The following is a 27,740-nucleotide window of genomic DNA, read 5'->3' on the forward strand; positions in this document are numbered from 1 at the left end:
AGCATAACCAAGCGGTCACAGGTCAACATTACTCGAGAGCGGCTATTTTGCTGCGGTCTGGAAAGGCTGGCTGGGTCCCCACGCAATACATAATCACAAGCAACTTTCTCACGTTTTCAGATAGTGCTTCTAACAATATGAACTCCGGTTTATCTACGTTGTCGGCCCGAGAAAATCGGAGCTTCGTCACGCTTTCGGATACGCGACTCCATGTGCGCGATACGGCAGCTGGCAGCAGCAGCAGCATCGCCGGCTGCTCCCGCAAGAACAAAAATTGTTTGTTTAGAAAAGTTTTAGCAGTTCAATGGTGCGTTATTTTGTACTGCAAATAAAAAAAAAATGTGTATTTCGGACTACACTACACAAAATAATGACAATTATTAATGTTATGACGTCATTATGACGTCACGCGTGGCAGCAGCCGTTGCCAGGGGGGCGTGGCTGCTGCCACGCGCGTGGCAGGAGACGCTGCCTAGAAAGAACTTATATCGTTTTATTCTCAACTTTGGCGTACTTTTTTTGGACAGTCAACAAACATTGAGACACCTTCGCTGTTTTTGTTGTTTTTGTGATGTTGACGTTTTCGTTGGTTGCTTAGGTCGTTTCGCAGAGCTTGTGTTTGTGTAAAAGCTTTGATCTGCCGAAATGTAAGAACAAGCGTGCACAAACGTAGGCGATTCATGCGTTCAACTGCGAAGCGCTACTGATGAAAAAGTGGTCGACGCCGACGGTTCTAAACGCTTGGCTAAGCGTTCCCGGACTGTGTCAAATGTGCAGTGTGCAGTCGTCGTTTAGTGAGAACATTTCGTCGTTGGCTTTCCGAGCGCCTTCAACAGTCGTGCTGGTCGGACTCCCCTTTGAAAAGGTAACGCATCCTGCCTTCGCTGCACCGAGAGAGATAGAGTTAATAAACTTTATTTCGAGTAATATCGTCTCGAAAGCAATGCTAGTGGTTAGGTCGCGTTAATGGCTGTCTAGCCGCTGTACTGGGTTCGCCTTCTTGCAGTATTAAAACGCAGCTACTGCATTTATAGGCAAACGCGTTGCGTGGAGTCACGTCTGACGGAACCCGAAATGAAAATTAGTTGCGAATGACCGGACAAACTACAAGTGAAGTAAAAAAAAAATTACGCTATGTAATCTACGCAACAGTAATGCAAAGGTCCATTTTGCGATACGTAACGCAGCAACAACACAGTTTCTGCGTTATGTCCGACCCGGTGCAGCACTCCAATCGCGAGCATTCAGCTTTGGTCGAGCCGCTTTGATCGTGTGTTGCGCCAACGCCTCTTAGAAAAGTTATGCCTGGAATGTGATCCGCGAACTCGCTGCCCTACCCTCGGATTTTTCTCTCCCCCTGTGGTACGGAGGCGAGCGCCTCTGGCGGTCCAAGCGGCTTGTCGCGAGCAGACGACACGTTGCCGATCGCGTGATGTCACAGCTGCCAGATGCAGACGACGACACTGAAGTGGTTTCTTTATCGCTATTGTGAGATAACAAGTTGCTAAATGAAATAAAGTCCACTTTATTGAAACTAATTTTTACGGGAAGCAAAGCTTCACACGAATGGCGGTAATTTCGTCTGCCTAGCGCTCCAGCTTTGCGTTGGTTTGCGTGATGTTTTTCGGCGTCGGTTATTGCGGAGCCAGTGTTCCATTTCATTTGAGCAGTAATGCGGTGCTGTTGTGCACCAGGCTGCTCTTTGATATGCTTACGGAAGCCACCTGGGGTGTCATTTCACGAAGTGCCAGCCGATATCTCTTTGCGTGAGAAGTGGCTGCAAGCAGTATTAGGAGATGCCTTTCCCAGCACCACAATCAAGGAGCACTCTGTTGTGTGTAGCCTGCACTTTCTTACCACTGACTTCAAGAAAGACTTCACGAAGCGGTTACTCAAGCCCAGTGCAGTGCCTAGTGTGTTTGGCAAACCGGCGTGGACCCTTGTGCAAAACATCAAGAGCACGACAGCGGCCAGTGTGTCTGCGAGCATGACAGGGCCACTGTACCCGGCAGACTAGTTCTAGGCCTTCCACAACACGAAAACATGGCAACAGCAAATGTGTCTGCGAGCATGCCAGTGGCAACTGCGTTCGGTGAATTGGTGACTTCCTTTCCACAACTCGACAGTACGCCTCAAGGCACCACGTGAAAGCGTAAGCGTACTCCCTCAAGGGCATGCACAAAATCTACCAGAAAAAAGGGTATGCTGTGCTTATGTGCCTGGATGACTACATCATGAGAGTCACGTCATGTTTTTTTTTTTTTTTGCCACTGGTCAGTTTGGTTTCGTGCAATATTTTGCTGCATAGCTGCGCTAGGTTTCAGCACGGCGTCAGAGGCCCTGAAATTTACACTTTGCCCCAGAGGACAGTGCGCAGGCCAGCCACTGCTCCCAGCTACGCCATTGAATACGCCGATAGTGTCTTGTGACCAGGCAGTACAGAGGCAAGCGCTCTCGCACTACGCCTGGTCACAACACGCGGCAGGGAGCTCTCTATGGGAAAAAGAGCGACGTTCCAGGCATAGTTTCTTTTAGGAGGTGTTGGTTGCCGTGGGCTGCTGCAGCAGTGTGGGTTCGAATCCTATCACATGCTATACTCGGTTTCAACTCAAGAACGGCACCACCTCATGTAGTGTATCACTCCACCAAAGCGCCGAACCCGTGACGTCAGTGCGCGCGCGTTTTGAAAGGGGTTTGCTATGAATGCGTGATATCGTCTGCCTTGTCTCACGCAGTTTGTTTGTCGTCACTGGAGTTGTTTATAAGCATATTAAGTCCAAAAAATCACGGGAACGGCTCACGCCATGTTCAAAATATCCCCAGTAATGCCCTACTTGCGCCTTGCAGAGAAACATCCGGCTACGGTGATAAGGCACAGCGGCAACTTCCGGTGCCGTTCTTAAGTTGTCACCGAGAATAGGATTTATTTCAGTAAGACGTGTTGCTGGGCGAGTTGGTTCGTATTACAGTTATTATTTAATCAAGCACTATTGAAATTATATTATATGAATTCACGTGCACTTCTTCTTATATGCAACACACAAAAGGAAAGAAAAGGTCTGGAATGAACGAAATAGAACTCCTTGATGCCTGCACTATGCCAGTTAGTAGCGTAGCTTTTGCTGATGACGAACTTGACATCGCTCAAGCGGTGAAAGGCGACAGGTGCTGCAAGCCGCACCAAATTTCATACACAAATATGTTTCATGACTCAGTCTGTATGATGGTAAACAAACTCACCCAAACCTCAACCTTGAAGGGGCCATGCAGACAAAGCACAAGTTTGGTTCATTCGAAATATTGCCTCGTTAGATCATACTGCCACCACTTCGAACATAAAAACCTCGCCCAATTAGGGTTCTTGATTAGGAGAAAAGTAAATGGCCATGCAACCCACTAGCTCATTTCCCGCAACAGAACCTCTGATGTCATATGTGCCAGCTCTGCGATTGGCTGAGGCCGGCAAAAGCAAACGCAAACTAGCCGGCGCTTATAAGCTTCTCGAACCAGCTATTTGCACTTACACTTAAGGCACATTCTTTTTATAGCAGTAAGAATGGTGGGGTAAATAGTGGAAGTTAGGAAAGTACATGTAAACATAAAAGTACCGATGCGTACTGCTGTGGGTACTGCGTACACTGCATGTTATAGCTGCACTGCAGTCCGGCACTTTGGGGTTGTCTCACACGACACCGGCCGATTGGCGTAAGTGACATTGTCTTATGTGACCCTTCTTGTTGAGCATACCCCGAAGACGAAACGATTACTACCTACAGTAACAAAAACAAGCCAGGTGCAAATACGGCAAGAAACAAAGAAAAACCGGACAGTGGTCCTGTGCAGTATGGTAGCACCATCTAAGAGGACTGGCGGTAAACAAGCTGTTCCAGCTGTCCGCTGCAGACTAAACAGCGCACTAACGTTCGCTTGAAGACCTGTCCTTGTTACATCATAGAAGGCATCATGAAACGCAGGATTTGGTGAGATAATCAAAAGTTTAACATACATTGATCATTGAATAAAGCATCATTTGCTGCTGGACAAGCGCGGTGGCACTATAAAACACCAAATCTTTCCAATTAAACAAACTTATATCTTGTCTGCATAGCCCCTTTAATAAGCGTGTTTCCGAAACTCCTTCAAACGAATTTGCGAGCTATTAAAGTTCTCTTTTCCCTGAGCCATGTCAACTTTGTTCTCGGCACGTGCTACATAACAAACTGGCCTAGCGCAAGTGGCAAAAGGTTTTTTTTTGTGTTAACTCCCGTTTTTTTGTGTTTGTCACGTCAGGTATCGGAGAAGTGTGTATACTCTCATGTAACAGAATTTCAATAGTGTCTGTATAAATAAAAATAGCATGTGACGGTATCCAAACCCACGTCACTTCAGCAGTCCACGTGAGAGTAACATGCTGCATTCTGCTTGACCAAAGTGGAAGAATGCTCCAGGTCGCGGTTTCATCCATAATTTACCAATGCTTCACCGGGTCGGATGTAATGCAGCGACAAGTGTTGTTTTTTGATCGATGTCACATATCATAAAATGAACTGCCGCAATAAGGCTGCGTAGAGTACAAGGGCATGTATGTACTTTGGTTCCATCAGATGTAACTTTACGTGACCCAGCTTACGTTGAACATAATTGCCATAGTGGGTGCTGTCGGACGTGACATTCTTTTACTGGGTATTACGTCAGACATATCTGAAAACATTTGGGTAAAGTTTCATTGGATGTAACTAATTTTTTCATGGTTAAGTAGCGCGGTAAGGACGGGACAAAAGTAGAGACCACACAGGACTAGCGCTAGTCCTGTGTGGTCTCTACTTTTGTCCCGTCCTTACCGCGCTACTTAACCATGGTTCACAGTTCGAACCAACTAGCCCACATTTACGCATTGATAATTTTTTCATTTGTCAGAAACCCTTAGTTATTTTCTTGGGTTACGTCGGATGTAACTCCCGGCTTTAAGTTAAAGTTCCGTCGGACATAGCTTTAATTTTCATTTTGGGTTCCATTGCAAGTAACCCAGGGCAGTGCATTAAGAAAATCCTGCCCTTGTAAGTCAGACATCTTTTGCTTGGCATATTAGCTATCTGCATCCCCCGCAATTCTTGTGCTGTGAGTCCTTTCCTTTGCTGCATAATGGTATGGTGTGACTAGTGTTTCGCTGCAATTATCCATTGCGAATATTGCCTACTGATATGTCGTCTGATGTCATCTCTTGGTTGCAGGTCTCGACACAGTATTTGTTGTTAACTTTTTGTGTTTCCTTTCTTCAGTGACGACTTCTAAACCCCCCACAGCCACACCAGGGCTATGCCTGCGGATGTAGCCGGTGATGCCCGCGCGTTTTGCTGGAAAGGCATCCAAGCCGTTGTGCCGACCGCTGAGATAGGTATTTGTCCTAGTTCACCTCTGCAACCGCTCTGTGTACATCGGTGGCTCACTGGGGCTGGCATGTTTCTCTGCAGGTACTCAGTGCTCCGATGGGTTCCTCAGCAGTGCAGGATGCCAGACAGAAGATGAATGGCCAGGTTTGAAGATTTGGCACCTTCCTTAGTACACTAGTGAACTTGCCAGCTGTCGAAATGTTTTAGATCTGGTTGACCCCGATGTGTGGATCTTAAACCCTGCACCTGTACTAACAGAAAACCGAGACCATTGTGTTTTGTAGAGCCATGGACAAATAGAGTCCTTTGCTGTTGCAGCAAATACAAAATGAATTATTTGAATAGTTGCGAAAAATGTAAGCGGTAACAGTCATGAACATTGCAATGGGAACTAAACTGTACATTTATTTTCATCACAAACTCGAGCAAATGTTGACGAATTTACTAGCAAATGAAAAGCAACTGTGAAAACTTGATACACCCCATGAGAATTGTTTTGCATTTGGTGCACAAAGCAGTAGTCCCCGCAGGAATTTTCGAGTAGCAGCTCCGAACTGTATTTCAATGCACAACCTGTCACCAGCAGCTGGTACAGCCCCACTGTAGTGCACCATAACAGAGGTGCGTCATTCGGGGCCGATAGGAGATGTCCATTTTGCGATGAAAATTGTTAATGAGGATCTTGTATGAGGAGCAGGGGTGATGCTCACCAGTGAAGTTCACAAGTTTTGTCTGTTACTGTGTACGTGCATTTATTGCTGTAAGTAGTCTTATTTATCAATTTTATTGCATTATGCTTCATGAAACATTTTAAATAGCTCTGGGGTTTTAAATTCATTGCTTAAAAAATATTGTAGATGGTGCTAGTTTCAACAGAAGTTTGCTGTGAAACTTCTGTTGCAGTCAACGCATCGTACTATTTTGTTTTTGCAAAAAAAAATAATTCTGTGCTCTCTATTGGTTTGCTGCTTGCATGTCACACCTCCATCTTATAGTAAACTGTACCCCTGCTGCGCTTCCAGCCAGGGGACCACATGCAGGTACGCCAAGAGACATTTTCAATGCTGTCGTTCCTCAATGTGCCAGTTACAATAGATTTTTTTTTTCACGTTAGGCGGATGCGGCTGTATAGTCAAACCCCATGATAATGAAATCCTATGACTACGAAATGCCCGCGGCAACTGAATACTTTTGGATCCCCGGCGAGTGTTCATAGAAGTGCATTTACTTCATATCTCTTGGCAATGAGATATTAGATGCGACTGCATCTCATTCACTCGCCTTGTCCATGCAGCGTTGGCGTTGTTGTCGTCCGCCCCTCCCCCATTCTCCTCGCTGCGCGAGCTGCGCTCTCCGCCGCTCACGCCCTCTCCTCTCCGATGCCCCTCTCTCGTCCACACCCCTCCCCCTACACTATAAAAAAAATAATAGTTAGCGGCGCTGGTTTCGATACCACGACCCTGTGGGCGGAACGCGAGGTACATGGTGCTCTTCCCGCTGCGCCACAAAACCGAGACAGAATGAAATGCTACGAACGCGCCTTATATCCTTGACTCATTCAAACTACGTCAAGAAGCTACTGATACAACGCATGATGGGGCACTTCACTTGCAGCAACAATGATGGAGTAAAGGTCGTTGCGACAGCGAAGCCCCAAGCATACCACTTAGAGAGATTGGCCAATAAAACATAATAATCATACGCGTTCTCGACACGTTTCACGCGATTTCAGAATCAATCCAACGGAAACACCAAGTGAACCCCACGATGCGTCGCATCTACACAGAGTTCCCCTCGCGGAGAGGTGGGCGCAATTTTTTTCTGTCAGCGATGCCGCATTAACGAAATTCATTGCAAGTCTGGTCGGCATATTACCGACAAAATTTTCAAGAAGTGCTCAAATGCATTTTTTTGTATTACAATTCTGTAAGCGTCTGCCACAGCGTGCTTTCATGGCCACCGCCATATTTGTTTACAAAAAAAAAATTGGCCCAGCTTGCACTAGGGGCGCAAGGCTGGAGAAACAGCAGAGGTGGCTGCCGCTCTCCCTTTGTTGGAGATTGGGGTGTTGCATTGTCATTATGAGCAGCAGCCTACTAGGTCCGCTGCAGGATGAAGGCCTCACCCATCAACCTCAAACCACTTTTGTGCCGCGCCACTCGAGTTTAATCTTTGCCTCTGAATTTCCTTATTTCGTACCTGCATCGAGTAATTGGCCTTCCTCTTTTTCTAGACCTGTCTCTTGGTATCCACTTTGCCACCCTGCTAGTAGTCCACTGATTGTCATTTCGCCTAATTACGTGGCCATTTCGTTTTCTTTGTTTGAACTATGATATCTTCTACCCTAGTTTGTTCTCTGATCCAGGAGGCTCATGTCTTTTCTCTTAACTGTTACTCCAATCATTATTCGTTCCATGGCCCATCGAGCCGTCCTAATTTTGTTTTGAAGTTGTTTAGTGATGCTCCCAGTTTCTGCTCCATATGTCATCGCCTCACATTTATTTCTGAACTTGCCGCTGAAAGGTCTTCTTGCCTGGCAGGCTCAGATCTTTTCATCCACAGGCTTTCACATCTCTCCCAAAGTGGACCGCATTAGCACGCGCTAGGACCCGCGGCCAAGTCCAAAGCCAACGCCTGTGCAGCGAACCCAAAGGAAATGCTGTGCACTCGGAATGCTATGGTAGCCCAATCGGATAGACATCGGTTTTGTGACGCAAGGGAAGCGTTTTTTTTCCCCAATTGGCTGCACATGTTGTTGTTCTCCACCGCCGGTAACCCGTATTCCTGGGGCCTTTGGGGTGGCCCAGTGGTTAGGTTGCCAGTTTCATGGCGTAAAGGTCCCCGGTTTCGATTCCCAGGACCTCCCTAACCAGATTTTTTTCTTGAAGCTCTGGGGTTTTTGGGTACGATGGACGGATTTGTGTCCGCCTAAACAGCTCTGCTGTTAAAAAGACCGTGCAGCAGGCAGCCATCAAGGCAGCTTGGCAGACCCACCATGGTGACTCGCGGCATGGCTTGGGCAAGGCTAGCTGGCTACCGCTCTTCCACGGAGCAGCAGGCAAGCGCTCGTTGCATGTGTGCGGCGGTTGGCACATTTGCTGTCGATTATATGCCTCCGCCAGTCCAGGAGTGGAAGTTTTTATCGCTACAAGATAACCCATCACTGTCCAGGTCAGTGGCCCAATCGGAGGGAAAGTGGATAGTGCCGATGAGTTTGGAACTGCCTACAGCTCACTCTCTACCATTCTGAAAAGCGATGTGCGCAGAGCAAGCAGCCTTTTTGGACTTCAGCAAAGTGGTGCTCACTTGGTTTTATGAACAGCATTGGAGCATCGAGGTGCCACTGTTTGGCAAAGGTCGTCAACAGAAGTTGCACTTTGCTTGCATGCTTCGTGCCGAAGACCGAAGAGAAAATGGGCAGAGAAGGCAAACCCGCGGCATGTTTTGGATGCAGTCGACACAATTAGGCCATTGTTAGGCACGTATGCCGACTACTAGCAATGAACCTCTTCTTTTAGTGTGAGAGCTCCGGTATGAAGTTGCAGCAAGGTTAGGCTTGCAAAGTAATATATAACCATCTTCCAGAAATAAATATCGGGTTTTTGGGCGATTTTTGTTTATTTCTCGCAGCAACAAAATTCTCACAAAAGCGAATTTTTTGGCTTTCCCTGACATTTTCGTTATTGCAGGGTTTGACTGTATCAAAACGTGGCTTCACCTAAACTGAAACAATGGCATCCGTGTTTTACCTGTCAACCGTCCTTTCCATTTTCTTTTTGTCACGATTTACACCCGCTTTCGCGAACCTGGGAGGGTAGGGGTACCCTCCAGCCGAGAGACGACATGCAGCGTGCTGGTGGTGACGGTGACTGACCCCCGAGCAGCCGTGCTCGGCGGTGTTTATTGCCCGGCCACACACAATGTTGCCCACCGAGCCAGGTGGGGCCACTGAACTTAGCGGCCAACGAATATCAGGGATGGGGGGCGCCACACACTTGTTACACCCCTCACCCCCAAGTTAGTTTGTCCTACACAAACACGAAGCAACACCTGTCCCCCCGGCGAGTAACGGTCTGGCGGTCTCCGTAGTCTCGCACTCCGCCTGGGCACAGGTGTCGATGCAGGTGTGGCAGCATTGGGTGCCACCTGTGGCACTCTCGCACCAGCTGTCAGCCTTCCCATGGCCGGCTTGAGCAGGTCGAGCGTGGCCGGCTTGAGCCGGCTCGAGCGTGGCCTTTCTGTGTTGTCTGCTTTGTGCATGTTCAAGGAGTTTAACACGTAACCGTAATGTTAGTTTTTGCATGGCATTAGCTCAAATGCTAGAGAATTCAAATGTTCTCACATATAAGCAATGCAACTGTTATAGTGTTCATAAAACTTTCATCTCTTGCTTCAAAATGCAGTTGTAATGCTTTGTTTGTCGTGCATTGTGTGAGTGTACTGTATTGCTATGTTTATGTTTCTGCGTATGTATTTTATTACTTTTTTGGTGATCACACCCTTTTTGTGAACAATCATTTTTCATTTTCTCTTTGATATTTCCTTTCCTGTTTTTTTTTCACGACTTAATACTGCGTTGCTGTTCGGGTGCAGGCGCCTTGTGTGTAGGGCCTCAGGCCTCATCAAGCTGCTCAGTGAGCAGCTTTTTGTCTGAGGTCCGTTTTTCCTCCGAGGAATATAAAAAAACATTTCTGATTCTGATTCTGTATGCTGAGCAAGCAGACATCCCCTGAGTAGCTGTGGGTCGTTGTAAGCGGCAGTGCTTGTGCTCCTGTTGGGCACAGTGCGTGTTCTGCAGAAAACAACATCGTCCTGTCACACCTGTTATTGCCTTCTGCATCCCCCTTTTAATCATCGGTGGGTGCGACCTTCGCAATGTGGGAGCGAGCTGGTGGCAAAGATAAGCATAAATCTCTAGAGGTATTGAAAGCAGAAAGAGTGTCAACAAAAGGAATTAGAGATAAAAAGGAAGGATAGACCTTTGAGTTCTTTTTCTGATGTGGCTGGTATTTGAAGCAATTTTATTTGGTGCTCGACCCTATCTAAATGTTGATTAGGGCTGTTGATTTTGATGTTTAGCACAGGTTTACTGACTAGTCCCATTGTGGGAGGTGCTGGGCCAGTGGCTTGAAAGAAGGAAAAAGGGAAATATAAACCTGCCTTTGGTTGGGAACGCATCGCCAATACGTGCAAGAGGAAAAAACAGCCTCACTTTCATGATTTATTAATTCCCAGTGCTTCAAACGTTTTGACTACTGAAACCCTGATTGAGGTTGATACCAAGCGACGTATTATTTGATTGCATATGAGGAAAAAATTGAACTGCTATCTGCACACACCTTGTCCTGTAGCTCTGCCTAGCCTGTTCCAAGTTGGTGTGCAAATTGGTGCTTGCCAACTGTACAACCTTTTGTGGTGCCGTGTACTGCCCTGAGTCTCTTGCAAGTAACCATTTGAGGTTAGCCTTTGCACAGTCTTTATGACCCTTTAACTGTTTTCAGGAACCGACGGGGACATTTCCCAGTCCTGGGCGCCTTTTGGAGGACGTGGAATACCCCCCGCCAAGACAGAATGGGCCAAGATGGCAGTGGAGGAGGAGGCCCCAGCCGACCAACACACAGGTCGTCCCACCTGCTCCTGCTGTCCACATTCTAGAGATGTGAGGTGAGTCAATTTGTGATGCTCGTAGTGCAGTTGGTTGTGCGACATTTACATGGATGGAACACGTCACCCAGGGGCCATTTCTCTCTGTTACATGAGTCTAGTGCAGGGAAGGGGATGCAGTAAGTCTAGTCAGGAGCGTTTCTGTACCACCAAAAATGCACATGACAGTGGCACCCTGTATTGAAGGGACAGTAAAGGCTGAATGACCTGGGTTTTTTTAACTGAAAGGTAACAGTATTCGTGCCTCTCTCGGTCTTAGTTTGAAAGCCACTGAAGCTTTGTTTGCTGACAAATAAAGAATCAGAGATTTTTCCGTCCTGCTTACATTATATTTTTTGTCTCATAAAGAGGCCCTACTTTCCATTTTACTCTATACTCATTGGCTTTCACCTATGGTGGAAAGGTTGAGAGCTGCAAGGTTTGCACGTTTTATTTGAAAGCTTTGAAAGCTCTTGAATCTAAAAGTCTCCATTTCAAAGCCTTGAAAGACTGGAAATATTTTAGCAGTGCTGAAAGTCTATGATTTTTGCAGTGATAATCAGTGGCTGTGTCCAAAAAATTTTAAGAGCGGGAACTTGTCAATCAAATCCACATCATGGGAAATCCAGTGAAATCCTGCTTCTGTTTACTCTTGTGTGTTTTCCTTCTAAAGTAGCCTGCAAAAGCCTGTATATTGCTTGATCACCACGCTTCATTTGCTCTTTTCTTGTTTGCTTTTACGCAGCGAATGTTGGACGCAGACATAGTTGAAGTTCGCGATGTCAGGGCAGTGCACTTTTCAGCAGCTTTGGCCAGCGAGGACTTGTACAAAGACTGTGTTTTGCCAGACCCAGCAAGCGCGAATCGTGCTGAATGCTGATTATGTAGAAAAACGTTTGATATTTGGCCAGTTGCTGAGCCTGGGCTGAAAAGCCACCAGCAGAGGGCGAAGCACAATGGCAGTGGGAAGAAAGCAGGTGCTAGCATCTGAAACAGTTATGCAGTACCACGCATGAGGGCCTAATCCATCTATACAGTTTCGTCACAGTCATTGGACTTGAACTTCGCATGCAAGGTGCATGAGTTGGTGATGGATGCAGAAATTTTGTGGACCTTAAGGGTGGTAACATCTCACTACTCCTATAAATCATTGCACAGAAATGACCTCATCAAAAAAATGAACAAAGATAGCAAAGCTGCTAAGGCTTTTTCTGGTGGAGAGAAGTGTGCTTGCTTGGCATGCCATGCTCTTGGGTCATATTTTTGATCCATGCTACAGGAGATAGAGGAACGCGAGTGCTAAGCCTTTCTGTTTTGGTGAATTCCATAACAATGACTCATATCAGAAGTAAACAGATATTCACTTCTGCAACTAGGATGCATGATAGAGTCGCAATGGGATACTTCACGCCCATTTTTACAGGCCACGCAACAGCAGATGACATTAAGGAAAAACTATTGAACACACTGGAGTGGTTATCGCTGTTGAAGGTCCTGCAAGTTTGTATGGACGAACTTGAGTTTTTCAGAGATTTGCAGGAGCACCTGCGGAAAAGCTATCAGGTGCAGTGTATGGATTTCGGCACCTGGGTACTGTTCATTGTGCACAATGCCTACAGGATGGGTGCAACTGCCAGCAATACGGGCTTGGACACACCATTTTCCTGGGACAAGCAAAGATTTCTCGGCACTTATCGGCCAGGCATTTCCCCTTGACCCTTTCACTGCCACTCCCAAGATAACTGGGGGACCACGCACGCATGTCCCATGCCGTTCGTGAGAATACTTGTGTTGCCTCTTTACCTAACTCCCTGCCACTCTTTCGACTACTGGTTTGCAGAAAATATTGTGGGTGTGTCTGCCATCAACAGATAAATCACAAAAACACATCAGACTTGTAAAGGAAATTGGGGAGTACAAACAGAGGGCAGGTTTTTTCATGTGCACTGCTTTGTATTTGCACGGCTGCTGGATGAAAGTGCACACATGGTGAGTGTGCTCTTCATCGAGCCTCAGTGGCGCAGCCATGGTGACTCAAGTGCGACCAAGTAAAAATGTGTTTTAGCTGCCAACTACCTTTCTCTGTAAATCCTCTTTGTGAAGAATATCCCATTAAATAGTTTTTAAAGCACCTGGGCTTCCTACTTAGCCGCTATTTATTTTGTAATTTACTGGGTGGCATTCTGTAATGAATGCAATTTTATATTAGATAGGGTATTCTGAATAAAAATGTTCAGACGTCCTTCAGAGCACCGTAGTGCATTAGAATTGCAACAAGAGGGAAGTTTGGGCCAGTTCGTTACGCATCATTTTTAACGCACGAGACGAGATGGAGAAGGCACAGGACCAGCATGAGTAGAAACGAATTCAGTTTTGGCCTCTCGCACTGGGAGAAAAAAGCTGCTAGAGCTTTCATGCACTGATGAGCACCCAATTCTGTGTTGCGCAATAAAAATTTTGTAGGTATTGTGCGATTAACAACCTTTGCTGTGTTGAAAAAGTTCTATTATAGATAATCCCAGATAAAACATTAGATGGAGCCCTTGAATTTTCGCCATTGGGACCCTTACAAACCCTGAGCCAATAAAGCGGTTCACACCACCTTGGTATGGCAGTGCCCAGGCAAAGCCAGTCATCAATACCTGCCCTGTACTCTGCATCGGGAAGAACCCCCTGGTGAGGTACTGCCACCAGTATAAAAAATGCGTGCACAGTTTACCTATGATGTCTATTGCCATCTCGTTTTAAAAAGACAGACAACTGATCTTTGTTTCGTGCATGTTCTCTAGCTCATATGACAGCCAGCGTTTTATATAGTCAAGTAACCACAGGCAATTTATGTACAAATTGGAAGAAATAATTTCAATTTGGCGCTAAACTTTCCGAACTCTGAAGGGTGGTGGTTTGTAGTGTAGAAACTTGGCGCTACAATTTTTCCCGCTCACATGACCTGCAAACCTTGCAGCCACTGAAGCTGCTGAAATGCTCAATCACTTATTCAAAACTTTTCAACTCTATTTGTATAAGTTTAAATTGTAAAAAGATTCTTTCAAAAATTTTAAAGATGCCGCCCGGCGCTGGTGGGTTCTCTGTGTGGCCAGAGTCCTTATTTGCTTTTACATTGGGCTGTTGGAACCTCCATGCCCGGAATCAACGGCAGCGGTCAGTAAACAGACCCACTGAAGGGGCTTTGAGAGAGAGAGAGAGAGAGAGAGAACATTTATTTGTCCAACATGGTTTCGAAGCTGAGGAGGCGGAGCCTCTTCACCCCCCTCAGACGGCGGCCAAAGACCTTGGGCTCCGGCGGCGTCTTTGGCAGCCGGGATCTGTACATCCTTGTCGGAGCTGTGTGGAACGGTCTCCCACTGCTCCGTGGTCTTAATTAGTAACAAAGCACCTAAAAGATTCTGTTTCTGGGGACATTCCCAAATAATATGGCGTAGGTCTTCCCTGCCTGTGGATAGCTTACATTCGCTCGTGTAGAGCCCAGGGTAACAATGACTGTACATGACCGGATTGGGGAATGTATTTGTCGGTAAGAGGCGCCATGCTACAGACTGCCATTTGTTGAGAGTACATTGAGCAGGGTGATATTTAACCCGTTCCAATCTGTAATGATTAATGATGTTTCTGTACGAGACCATGCGGTCCCTCCCCATCCCAACATGCGAGAAGTGGTCAGATGTTTACTTGACATGATGGGCTCAGTTAGCCAAACCTCGAGCCGCGGCGTGAGTGTTTTTGTTACCGGGAAGAGAAGAGTGTGCCGGCGTCCATATGATTTGGACCTTTCTCCGGTCTTTGAAGTCAACCAGCATTCTCAGTGCCTCGGACGAGATCCGTCTCTTTGCAAAATTCCGAATTGCAGTTTTAGAGTCGCTGACAATGAATTTAGCTTTCATGGAAGCCATCGCCATAGCAACGGCCGCCTCTTCTGCCGTTTCCAGCAACGACGTGATTATCGTGCCGCTAGTTACGGAATAGCCGCTGCGGTCAATAGGTACCACGGTGATGGCATCACGGGCCGTGTATTCCGCGGTATCCACGTAGATCATGTTCTCGGTGATTGCCGCGGTGGCTCAGTGGCTAAGGCATTGCGCTGCTGAGCACGAGGTCGCGGGTTCGATTCCCGGCCGCGGCGGCCGCTTTTCTGATGGAGGCGAAAAGCAAAAACGCCCGTGTGTACGAGATTTCGGCGTGTGTTAAAGATCCCCAGGTGGTCAAAATTAATCCGGAGCCCTCCACTACGGCGCACCTCATCGCCTGTGGTGCGTCGACGCATTAAACCCTACAATCAATCAATCACGTTCCCAGTGTTTTTGAATCTCTTTTGTAAGGCTTTCGCTCTTTCTCGTCTTCTTTCTTTGTTGTCTTCGGGATGCATATTCCTCAGTATAGGAGAGACGTGTATGCATTTCCATACTTCACGGGGAATCTCGCGTTTGGTGCCGAATTGAAATTCGTACCATATGCCTTGAGTCATTAAAATATGACGGCGAGTGGAGCGCTTTGTGAGTCTCTATAGCTAGTCAACTCTCTGCGCCTCTATTAGTTCCTCCAAAGTATTATGAATTCCTAACACCTCAAAATGTTCATTGGGGATGGTAACTAGTATCCCGAGAGCTTGTTTATATGCTTTTTTAATCATGGTATTAATTTTGGCCTTTTCGTCTGCCCTTAGTCTCAAGAAAGGTGTGACATACGGTATGCGACTCAGGACAGATGCTTGTACTAGCCTGATCAAATTGCCCTCCTTCATTCCGTGATGTCTGCTTGCTATCCTGGAAATAAGTCTGGCGGTTTGATGGGCACTTTTTTCTAAAGCTTTAAAGGGACACTGAAGTGAATTTGTCAAGCTCCCGTTTTTGCTTGCACTGCGTAGACTGGCTCAAATTAGCACACTTTTCATCGTTTATCCGGTTGACAAATCGGTAATTATTTTACAAAGCGCGAAAGAAGAAAAACTACCATGCGCGGTTTGCGGCGGCCGCACCAACTAAGGCTGTGACGTTGAGAGGAGGGGCGCCGTGATTGGACGATGCCCAAGGTTAGCAATCACACAAGTTTCGGTTTCGGTTTCGGTTCTGTAAAACATAACCAATGGCTTTGTTGGATGGGCATTCTCAATATCTCAGTAATCATCGTACCGCGCTTCTGCCATGTTGTCGGCTGTAAAATGCACAAGATAAGCCTCCCAGGACGGCTTGTAGTCGTAGCATTCACTAGCCGAGACCTACGCAGTGCATGAACGCCCTCCGCGTACCCGCAGACGCCCAAATGTCATGCGCTTTTCCCCCATATTTGGAGCTTGCCTCCCTCATGCCTGTATCGTAAAAAGCGTGTTCGCACCAGGCCAAGGGTCTGTTCATTCTGGCCTGTGCCCACTGCCTGCAAGCAGTCGGTGCTTATGGCAACAGCACGCCAACGAGAACTCGCTAGCGCGCCAGTGCCAGCCTGCGCGCGTTTTGTGAACTAGTTCGTGTAGCCATGAACGTTGCGGCCCCAAAAAAAGGTGAACTCAATATAGAAAACATCGGCGGAAAACAAAAAAGTTAACTTACAAAAAAAAAAAAAAAAAGCACTTACCCGCGGGGATTCGAACTCGTCACTCGCAAAACACTTACGGTGAATTCCTACCGCCCCAGACTGCTAGGCTACGGAGCGCGACGCGAATGCCTTGCTAATATAGGGTATATATTGTACAACCGGTTTACACTTTTATTTAGTTTTGGCATTTCAAGCCGCTTAGGTGACTATTTGTTGTACTGCGATCGTGCAGTAAGCGTCGCCCGAGTTTCCACAGTAGCTCAAGTCTAGAAATTGCATTTCGCAGACGGAAAAGCGTTCGCAGATGCGTAGTCGTGCTGCTGACCGCTGTGCTTGTTCGCCCAGCGCAAAAAAGTGCTTCCCGCGCCCTAGTTTTACGCTGTACGGTAAAAATATCAGTTGATTTTATTTGCTTAGTACCTATATTGACTTCGCTGACTCTTCTCCCGCCTTCAAGAGGCCTTATATTTTCCTACTGGCGTACCAGTCAGCGACGCGTCGCATGTGCAGCGCTTGTGTGAAGCGACCTTGACTTGGAGCTAGATACAGTGTACAAACAAACCAAGTAAAGAAAGGCACATTCTTCCATTCACAAACGTGTCCTGGCTTCGTTTCAACTAAGCGAACGAATTGCGACCAAGCAATTTTTTTTAACCTCCTTGATTGCGACGACCCGCCGGCGGCCGGCGGACGAAACGCTGGGCCGACTGACTCTGTCGGCCGGGGAGCCGTGCAGTAGCGCAGCCGTGGCGCAGCCAATTGCCAGCTCATCCCCTCCTGACGTCACACGAAAACGCCACAGAAAATGGGCGAGCGTAAAGAGAGGAGGACAGCGTTTTCGAATTAGTTTTTCTACTAAATAAAATCGCGTAAACGCGCCTAGAGTGGTCGAAACATGGCCTGGGGACTCCGGACTACAATTTGCGCTAGTAATCCCGCAATGTTTACATATCACTTCAGTGTCCCTTTAATGGTTTCAGTATTCTGTCCGTGGGCCTGAATTCTCAAGCCGAGAATTCTGATACATGTAACAACTGAAATGAGGTTACCACTAGCGAAAGGCTCGATTTTAGGGACTTCCAAGGCACGGTTGCATCCTCTCATCGTGAGTTGGTAAAGTAACAACTCGGATTTCTGCGAAGAGCACGCTAGACCTCTTGACTTCACGTATTTTTCGATTGCGTCAGTCGCTGTCTGGAGAATATCCCGAGTTCGACCATCACTACCTCCTGTGACCCAGAGAGTGATGTCATCAGTGTAGAGCAGGGGTCCAAACTCACATGAGTTAGCGGGCCGCAGTCATGAATTTTAGTCCCGCAAGGGCCGGGATAGTCAAGAAGGTTGAAACGAGATAACGCTGGCATTTGAAAGAAACAAGTAGGTATTTCCCACATGTACATATGCTTGGTCATTCCTGAATAGAATTGGCGTCAGAATTTGAGACACACATTGATACCGATCTGCAGGATGACTAAAATGGGGACGCCGATTCTGAAATATAAAATAGTTGTTCCACAATTATGCTTCAATACATGGTGACCGCATTTGGTGCCTCACAAAAAAAGGCTTGAAGGCAGTTGCATCTGTGTATCTTACTAGAATAAAGCGTTATTGATAGTAATAGACGAGAAAATATTGCGAGTATCATTTAGGAAAGTCACAAAACTATTCCTTGAGAAGAACAATATAGCTGCTATTGTTCTAAACATGCTGGCTTGATGCCTGGCAACGCTTGGCTGCGACTAGTGAAAGTCCTCATGAACTTCTTGCGCGGAAACGATCCTCATGGTCGATCGCAGGTGCTCATCAGTCATCCTCGACCGGAGAGCTGCCTTGTTCACCCTTAACAAGGAAAACAGGTGTTCGCACAAGTAGGTGCTTCCAAACATGGCAATGATCCTGGCAGCCTGTTTACGTAGCGCCGGGAAAATTGCATCATCAAGAAACCTGTAGAAGTCTGGTACAGCCACGTCCTGAAATGTCTTCTTCAACGGGGTGTTAGCCTGTAGCTCAAGAAGTTCCATCTGTAGCTCAGGCGCGGCGCCATCCACCGGCATCGAAAACGGCAACGAAAAAATTCGGAATTCATCGGTGAGGCTGGTGATGTCTTGGAAGCGTCTCTCTAATTCTCTTTGGAGACCATGGAGGAGGTCAGCGAAGTTATCACAGGATTGTTTTCCACGTTCTCCAGCGACTTCAGGGTTAGAAAATGATCAAACTTCTGAATTCTCATCTGTCGCTCCCAAAGCTGCAATTTGAATTGAAAGGCGTGAATGTAGTCATGCATTCTTGTGATCAGTTTGTTTTTTCCCTGAAGTTTAACGTTGAGGCAGTTCAAATGATCAGTGATATCAGTGAGGAACGCAAGGGAGAGAAGCCACGTTTCTTCTGACAGCTCAACAATGGCCCTTTTCTTAGTCTTCATGAAGGCTTCAATTTCCTCTCGGAGATCAAAAAATCGTTTCAGCACTCTTCCACGACTCAGCCATCACACCTCTGTATAATACAAAATTTCATCATATTCGCTGCCAACCGCTTCTAAAAGAGATACAAATTGGCGGGGGTATAGAGCTCTTGAACGGATGAAGTTCACTGCGCTGAGTACGATTTCCATGGCGCTCTTCATTTACAGAGACTTGCCGCACAGCGCTTCTTGGTGCAAAATGCAGTGAGCCGCAGCAAATTGATTGGCGATTCCGAGTGCAGCGAGTTTCGTTCGCAATCGACCAGCAAACCCGCTCTTGCATCCCACCATTGATGGCGCACCGTTTGTAGCCAAACAAACCAACTTTCCCACGGTAGTCCAGCGTGTTCGACCACTCTTTCGAGAACAGAAAGGATATCTGCCCCTGTGGTCGTGCCTTTCACTGGGATTAAGTCCAGGAGTTCCTCAGTGACGTTCAGGATTTTGCCGACGCCCCTTACAAAAATAGCACGTTGTGCGCTGTCAGTAATCTCAGTGCTTTCATCCACTGCAATAGAGAATGCTTCGAACTCGTGGCATCGGTTTATTAAACCTTTTTCAATGTCTCCACTGATCTCGTTAATTCTCTGGGCGACTGTTTTTGAGAGAGGCTTATTTTCTCGAATGTCTTTTTCATGCTGGGACAGGTAGCATCAGCGACTCTGAGCAGGCACTGCTTTACGAACAGACCTTCAGTGAAGGGCTGATAAGCTTAGAAATGACAACGCTTCCCCTTACCGTTTCGTTGCTTGCTTTGGCCGCCTTTTTGAACAGGTTTTGCTGCTTTCCCTACGCCGCCTTCAGTTGAGTCATGGTATGCTCGCGAACGTTACCAGTAAGAGTACCATACTTATCGTGATGGCAAGACATATGAAGTGGCGTCGAACATTGTACTCCTTCGACACAGCCTCAGTCTGGTGGCAGACTACGCGCAACACCTTGTCTCTTGATTCCGTGAAGAAATAAGAAAGTTCCCATCGCTCCTGAAAGCACCTCTTCTAGTCTTCCACTTTGCGTTTTGCAGACTGCTTGGACAACGACATTGTGGCCCGTTAGACTTCCAGAGCAGAAACCTTCGTCGTTTGCAGATTTTTCAAAAAACGACAGGTCAAAAAGACACCTGTCACATTTACGATGGCGACAGGCGCGTAGGAGCACAATTATGTAGTCCGCTCTATCATGATTGACTTGGGGCGCTGCTACCTTTCACAGTGCTGTCAACAGGTTGCGAGTCGGAGGATAGGCACTTGGTTTTGAGTATCGATATGGGGTGTTTGATGTCTGGAAGTACACAGTTTCGACGTGCAATGTGCAGTCTTTTCCTCAGAAGCTCAATGTCGCTCTCTCCCAGGTCATAAATAACGCTTCGACCCGCCCCTAAACGCACGTGGGCGCATTTTGGAGTCCGAACCCAGAATCCGACGTGTGGCTGCGCCCTTTTCGCCACATCTGCAGCGAAGAGTGTTTGACACGAAGACGAACAGGAAAGCAAATATCTGCAAACACCACACAACGTCCGGAAACCTTTGCACTTTCGCGGAAGCCTGGAAAACTCCGGTCAAGGCGCCGTCTTCTCATTAGCAGCGTGCAGCCCCGTTCGCAGGGTCATAAAACGCCGCGGAGAGTTTCTCCGCGGCCTGTTCTCGCCCAGCCCTGTGTGCACTGTAGAGTGCTCGATTCACAAGTCGCAGTTGCTTGCGAACAGTGTGCACACGACGTAACGGCGCGCGAATTGAGGGGCCTCCGGAAAAGAGGGGTGTCCACTGTGGTAAGGCAAAGCCTTGAAAGACGATATCCATGCGTTTTCGAGCAGTCTCTAGCCATCTGTGTCTTTGGCTACACAAGCAGGGCACGCACTCACGCATTTGCTTAAAAAACAAAAATAAATGAACCAAGACACTCATGAGAGGGCCGCATGCGGCCCTCGGGCCGTGTGTTTGAGACCCCTGGTGTAGAGGATGTGATTCAAGCCTTCAATCCGATCTAGTATTTCAGGAAGCCCAATTATGGCGACATTAAAAAGAAAGGGCGACAGGACAGATCCTTGTGGTGTTCCCCGGCTACCCAATTCTGTGTCCTCTTATCTGACCCCTCCGATAGTTACTTGAGCTTTCCGGTCGGAGAAAAAGTATTTATATAATTGAAAAGTATTTATATAATTCTAAGTTTTACAACCCACTTCCAGTTTTTGTAAGTTTTTTAAGACGACCTTGTGAGCAATGTTATCGAAGGCCTTTGTTAAGTCCAATCCCAAAATTGCTTTGGTGTCTAGGAACGAGCTCTCTTCTCCATCTAGGATCTGATGTTTGAGGCGTAGCATTACGTCCTGAGTGGACAATTGGAGTCTAAAACCTATCATGGTGTGAGCGAAGAGCCCTCTGTCCTCCAGGTAGGCGTTCAGTCTATTGAGGATGACGTTATCCATCAGCTTGCCGGTGCACGACGTCAGTGAGATAGGTCTTAAGTTTTCCAATTGTAATTTCATTCCAGGCTTTGGAATCATCACCACTTGGACAGTTTTCCATTGCCACGGGATGCTACCTCTTTCCCAGCATACATTAATGTACTTCGTCAAGTCTTCTATAGATTCGCCATCTACTAGATTTCTTAAAATTTTGTTCGATATACTGTCGGGCAGGGAGCGAATCTTGTCCGGAGACCGTCCAAAGCTGCCCGAATCTCAGATATTGTAACGGGTCTGTCAAGGTCTGCATTTTCTTTACCGGTGTATGGTTTTAGTGCCTTTTTTGGGGGGATCCAATGTACCTATCTTTAATTTCTTTGAGTAGGTTGTGCTTCATTCCCTGGTAAGTGTGAACAATCTTACTCGAGTTGTGTTTCTGGCTAGTTCTACTACCTTGGCGATCGATTAGGTATCTGAGAATATGCCAAGTTTTAGCGAGACCCATCTGCAGCTCCATGCCGTCGCACGTGCTTGCTGTGCCAGTTCTGGCAGGTGAGATGATTCACGTGGTCTTCAATTTCGTTCTTTAAAAATGCTATTCTTGTGCACAGGCTGTGATTATGTTTCTGCTTACTGAGCCGTCTCTGCAGGCCATTCTTGGCTTCCCTCATGTGCAGGAGCCTGCTGTCAGTCATTTTCAGTGCGGTTTCCTTGGGGATGGTTTTAGTAACTTTTTCTACGCATTTGTGTACATTTTTAGTCCAGGACTCGATGGCCTCAATTTCTCTACTCAAGTTCTCTGTTCTTCTGATATCACAAAAAGAATGCCATTGCATTATACTGATCTTGCTACCCTTTGGTTTGGAAGGACCAGCCTTCACAGTGGTGGCTACAATAAAGTCATCGCTTCCCAAATTTTCTTGAGTGTTTAGCCAATCAGGATCCGGCATGTTTTTGACAAAGGTTAAGTTGGGAGTGGTGTCGTGGTATCCGCTGTTACCCTCCCTAGTGGGATGAGCGGGATTGGTCACCAGAGTAACACCCTGCAGCTGTGCATTCATCCAGAAGTTTCGTCCTTCGGCAACCTCCCTACTGTACCCCCAGGCTGGGTGAGGCGCGTTAAAGTCAGCCACTATGACGAGTGGTTGTCTTTTGTTTATGTCTAAGGCCTTATGGAATAGGGTTCCGAACCTGTGCCTTTTCCTGGGACTACTATATACGTTTAGAACGAAAATGCTTCCTTCGCTTCCCTTTTTGGTCGGAATAATTTCGATGAGGACGTGGTCCACGGTGGCGACGTTCCATAACCGGTAAATTGTGTCTTACTAAAGTGGCGACAGGCGTCTTATCGTCCGAGGCTTTACTGGAAGCTTTATACGGATAATTTCGCCTGTACCCCTGTCTCCTGTAGCGCTATTACGTCTGGCGCCTCTTGCAAATTGGTGTCCATAAACTGCTGCAGGTTGCCGCTTCCAGCGAAACCCATGGCAGTTCCATTGCCAGATCACGTATTTCTCGTTACTCTGGGCCATTGGTCGAGTTTGATTCTTCATTGTTAAATTTGGCCATGTCCGTTGAAGCGGCTCTACTGTAAGGTTTTGAAGATTTGATCGGCCCGACGCCAGCTCTGCGGGAGTTCCTATGGGTAACCTCTAAGGCTGTAAGCCGGGTTACCACCTTGTCAAAGTGATCTTTAATTGCATCAGTTAGCTCAGAGTTCGCAGCCTCGATCCTTCGGTCCATAGCTTCAAACATGCAGTCAATTCTGTTGTTTAATTTTGGTGTTCTTCGGAGTCGTTATGTGCTTTGGGTTGTTCATCCGCCTTTCTTTTGAAAGGAGGTGAAAAATCCCTGTTACTCTGCATCGCAACTGCGACTGGTAGTTTCAATTTCTGTTTCTTCCATTTCTATTGGTGCTGCGGTGGTTTGTGCATGAGTTTGCTTATCCGCTTTCAGCCTTACTATTTCTTCCTTTAAGATTCTGTTTTCCTTGGTTACTTGCTCAAGCATTTACCTGATCCTCACCAGTTTCTGTTCTAGGGGGGAAGGCCTTGATTTTTGTTGTCTCTGCTAAGAGCATTATGAGAGGCCGCATCTGCCCAGCTCACCTTATTTGCAGTCTTTTTTGTTCCTTTCCGAGGACTGCGAGTGACCCCTCTTGTTCTGGGGCCTGGAGCTAGAGCAGGACCGCGATTGAGCCCGCCTTGAATCCCTCCTGGTCTTTGACTTCGACCGAGAGTGATGGTGCTTGGAGTTCGGCTTTTCCGCATCTTTTAGGGAAGCGAGTCGGGCAAAAGAGCTAGAGCACTCTCTTCGGTAGTATCCAGTGTCTGTGGTGTAATCTTGCTTGCTCGTAGCTTGGCTCAGGTGATTTTTCCTGTGGAGGATTCCAGAGCTGATTCTCTCGTCGTCGTCTTGTCTAGGGCGCTGCTGTTGCTCCCATTGCCGTTGCTTGGGCAAGAACGGTGGCTTGAAACAGTTGTGACATTTTTGTCGCCTATGACGTGCGCTTTGCCGCAAATGGCACATTTTTATGGCAATTGTGGTCTTCCGGTGAGTCTTTAATCCTGCAGCCCTGGCAGTATCTTTCATTTGGACTTGGGCAGATGTCTGTGCGATGCCCGAGAGGACTGCAGGTGTTGCAGGCTTCCACCTTCTTATTGTGCAACAAGCATCGATATTCCGCACCGCGGTAGTACACGTAGTGCGGAACTTTGGTGCCTTTGAAGACGATAATAACCAAGCTCGTCTTGCCCATTCGTCTCACCTGGAGAATCGTGGGGTTCTTCGAGTTGATCAGACTCTTTGCGATGTCTTCTTGCGTGTCATAGTTGGGGATGTTATGAATCACGCCTTTCGATGTGTTGTCGGGTGGTGTCACATCGAAAGGCGTGATTCAGGTCTGGTTCCCGATTTGAATTTCTGTGATGCTGCAATACTTCTCGGCATTTTTGAACATTGGCATACTCGCGCTTTGAGGATTCTGCCTGCGTCAGGGACGTTTCTTATGCCGAAATATTCCTTTTCACTTTCCGAAAACGGCAACGGCAGCTTAAAAAAAAAGGGGACACGCCAGGGGAAAATCGAACTGCTGACCTCCACAACACGGAGCCAGCATTCTACCTATCATCCATCTCAACAGATGGCGCCATCGTGCAATATAGACTATCGATGAAAAAAAAACACGTAAAGGAATAAGAAAGCTTGCGATCAATTTTTTTAGCTGGGGACAAGTTTTTAAATAGCACTTTTCATTTTGCATACAGACAAAAGAATGTTGCTGCGCTACTGTATGTCACGGTTTCCAGCATTATTTTTGGGAGGACACGTGCGGCTTGTGGAGCTAACAATTTTGATTTAAAAAATTCTAGGGCGTCATCAGCAAAACCCTTTTGTGCTAAGGTGTTTTAAAGGATGCCCTTGCATTTGGGATACAGAACATATATTCGACAGAAATTGGTTGTCTGTTTCTTTATGGGAGTACTGACATGAAATTTCAAAGCTTAGATAAATATGTAATAGGCTTCCTTTGTATACAAAGGTATCTCCAAGGAAATTTCAACCGTAACCGTTTCGTATAATGTATTTTAAATCAATTTTAATAATTTAACACTTTAAAAAGCTCATAAAGGATGCCCTTCAACATCAGCATCAGCATGACGCGTTGAGTGCCTGGCCTTAAAATGCCGACATCAGGGCTCCCGGACATACCCATGGCACTGGCTGATGGCGATGTGTGCTGCTGCACCTTGAGCATAATGTCACAGTTTTGGGGCTGATGTCATGCCACCTGGGCGCAAGTGACCATGGCTGGCCTTGACAGGTGCACTTGTGCATCTAGGCAATGGAATCCTAGAGGTTTGTTTACTAAGGTTCTGTAGTGAAGCCAAAATGCATCATTTTTAAGTGTTTTATTTGCTCGGCATCTGTTCTTTATTTGTAATGTTCCATCCCACCAGATGAGTATCTGTCAAACCATTGATTTAAATTGGCCTTGTATCTTGTTCTTTCTCCTCAGGGAGCTTTCCAGTGGCCACAAGGTAATGCAGATCGAAGGGGAGCCTCATGCCTGCCAATCCTGCCAGGAATGCACCAACGAGGAAACTAACAGAATCACGCATAAAAAAGTGAATCAAGGAAGGATGCCCCATGCATGCAGTGTTTGCCAGAAAGTCTTCAGTCGGAGGTACAACATGCTCTGCCACATGAGGATGCACACTGGCGAGAAGCCTTTTGGCTGCCGTTTTTGTGAGAGCAGGTTTGCCCACAAATCGCACTTGGTTGTTCATGAGAAATCACACTCTGGGGAGCCGGCATACACTTGCCAGTTCTGCCCCCAATCCTTCACTCGGAAAGGCAACCTCATTTACCATGAGCGGAAACACACAGGTGAACGGCCCTTTGTCTGCAATTTCTGCCAAGTCGGCTTTCTTAAAAAGTCACATTTGGTTGATCACGAGAGATCGCACTGTTCTGAAAAGCCATACATTTGCCGGTTCTGTCCTAAATCCTTCGGTCGGAAAGACAGCCTAGTTTATCACGAGCGCTTGCACACTGGTGAAAAGCCTTTTATCTGCACCGTCTGTCAAATAGGCTTTGCAAAGAAATCCAACTTGGTTCTTCATGAGAAACTGCACACTGAACAGCCCTTCACCTGCCAGAGTTGTCCCAAATCCTTCAGCCGAAAAGATAGCCTTGTTTTTCATGAGCGAATACACACTGGTGAAAGGCCTTTTATTTGCGGTGTCTGTCAGAAAGGCTTTGTAAAGAAATCACATTTGGTTAATCATGAAAGATTGCATAGTACTGAACTGGCCTACACTTGCCAGTTTTGCCCTAAATCCTTCGCTGTGAAAGACAGCCTTGTTTATCATGAGCGACTGCATACTGGTGAAAGGCCCTTCATCTGCACAGTATGCAAGAAGGGCTTTGTAAAGAAATCACATTTGGTTGACCATGAGAGACTGCACCCTAGTGAACAGTCATACACTTGCGATTCTGCCCTTAATCCTGCAGTCGAAAAGACACTCGCGTTTGTTATGAGCAGTTGCACTCTGGCGAAAGGCCCTTTGTCAGCTCTGTGTTCCTGAAAGGCTTGGTAAATAAATCTCATTTTTTGGTTAATAGGAGATTCGACAGTAGTGAACTGCCCTACACCTGTCAGTTCTGTTCCAAGTCCTTCACTCGGAAAGGCAGCCTTGTTTATCACAAACAATTTAACACCAGGGAAGGATATTTATTATCTCTGCAAAATAAGTCCTGCAAAGAAATCGATGTTAGTTAATATAAGAGACTGCATACTGTTGAACAGTACTTGGTGGATCTGAAGCGAATCTTGTAGATGGAAAGAGCCTCGTTTATTAGGAGCAAACCCACACAGGTGAACGGTCCTTTATCTGCTGTGTCTGCCGGAAAGGCTTTGCACACGAATTCCACGTGAGCGGCCGTGAGAAAGTGCATACTGTAGAAAAGCCCTTTGCCTGAAACGTGCTCTAAGCACTGCTCTCGTAGAGATGCCCTGCTTTCTCACGAAAGTACTCACACTGAAAAAAGGCTTTTTGCAGTACCTTTTCAGAGGAACTTTGTATTCGAAATAGCTCCTGATAATCTTGACAGGCTATGCACGGGCAAAATGCCTGATGTGTGCTGTGTCTTTTGGGAACACTTGCAGCTCTTTGATCGCTTTGTATTACACTAAGTATGGCATGCTAGTGTGGGCTTGGCCAGACAGTATTTGCAAGAAGGACCTTTAATTGAAAGCCTGCTCAGACGGCTGCAGTGGAATGGTGGCCTGAATGCTCGTGTGAGCAGTATCTCAGAGCAGTGGAGGAAAATTTGACATCTGCCTGAAGTGCAGCCATACATGTACAAGGAAGGCTAAAAAGAGCTTTCTCAGAAACTTCGGAGTTGAAGAAAAACTCAGCCTTGCCTAGGTTGTCTAAGCGAAGCTTTTATGGTAAAACCAAGCTTGATTCTCATGTTAGGAAGCACCATTGTGACAAGCCCTGTCTGCTTCCTTCACAGACTCTGCCAATCCGTCTAGTGTTTGCTATCTTGAGGGTGCCCTGGTGGGGTGGCGCCACACTTGGAAATTGCCAGAAATATTTTGTTATACCACCTGTTTGTGCGTAAAGTGTCTTCAGTTTGAGACCCTGTCTATCAAGTGTCTGTAAATAATCTCCGGTGTTTCGAAATAAAAGAGAAACATTGGTTGAAGGTAATTCATTTTCACAATCTGACTGAAACAGAACCCTCAAAGGTGAGATTAGTTTGTCACAAGTGCATGCCTGGT

General features: G+C 46.7%; 1 protein-coding gene across 3 annotated transcripts; it reads left to right on the top strand.

Annotated features, from left to right (window-relative positions):
* Window positions 1-546: 546 nt before the first annotated feature.
* On the top strand, window positions 547-27,664 carry LOC144158208 (uncharacterized). Of its 3 annotated transcripts, none has more exons than XM_077688905.1 (5): window positions 547-865; window positions 5,280-5,395; window positions 5,472-5,534; window positions 10,892-11,054; window positions 25,467-27,664. In XM_077688905.1, the coding sequence occupies exons 2-5, from the start codon at window positions 5,317-5,319 to the stop codon at window positions 26,536-26,538; spliced, it is 1,377 nt and encodes a 458-aa protein (XP_077545031.1). In that variant the 5' UTR covers window positions 547-865; window positions 5,280-5,316; the 3' UTR covers window positions 26,539-27,664. The 3 variants fall into 3 exon arrangements, with proteins under 3 accessions (XP_077545031.1, XP_077545032.1, XP_077545033.1); XM_077688906.1 differs by lacking the exon at window positions 547-865 and adding an exon at window positions 953-2,152; XM_077688907.1 differs by lacking the exons at window positions 547-865; window positions 5,280-5,395; window positions 5,472-5,534 and adding an exon at window positions 5,662-6,430.
* The last annotated feature ends 76 nt before the right edge of the window (window positions 27,665-27,740 follow it).

Source organism: Haemaphysalis longicornis, unplaced genomic scaffold, assembly GCF_048455015.1.
Source record: "Haemaphysalis longicornis isolate Haplotype H1 unplaced genomic scaffold, Haemaphysalis longicornis Haplotype H1 scaffold_10, whole genome shotgun sequence".
Lineage (NCBI taxonomy): Eukaryota > Metazoa > Arthropoda > Arachnida > Ixodida > Ixodidae > Haemaphysalis > Haemaphysalis longicornis.

Excerpts from the sequence above, each read along its gene's own strand:
- LOC144158208 (XM_077688905.1), top strand. The coding sequence starts at position 5,317 with ATGCCTGCGGATGTAGCCGGTGATGCCCGCGCGTTTTGCTGGAAAGGC. Across the intron at positions 5,396-5,471 it reads TGTGCCGACCGCTGAGATAG|GTACTCAGTGCTCCGATGGG; the intron begins GTATTTGTCCTA and ends GTTTCTCTGCAG. Across the intron at positions 11,055-25,466 it reads CCACATTCTAGAGATGTGAG|GGAGCTTTCCAGTGGCCACA; the intron begins GTGAGTCAATTT and ends CTTTCTCCTCAG.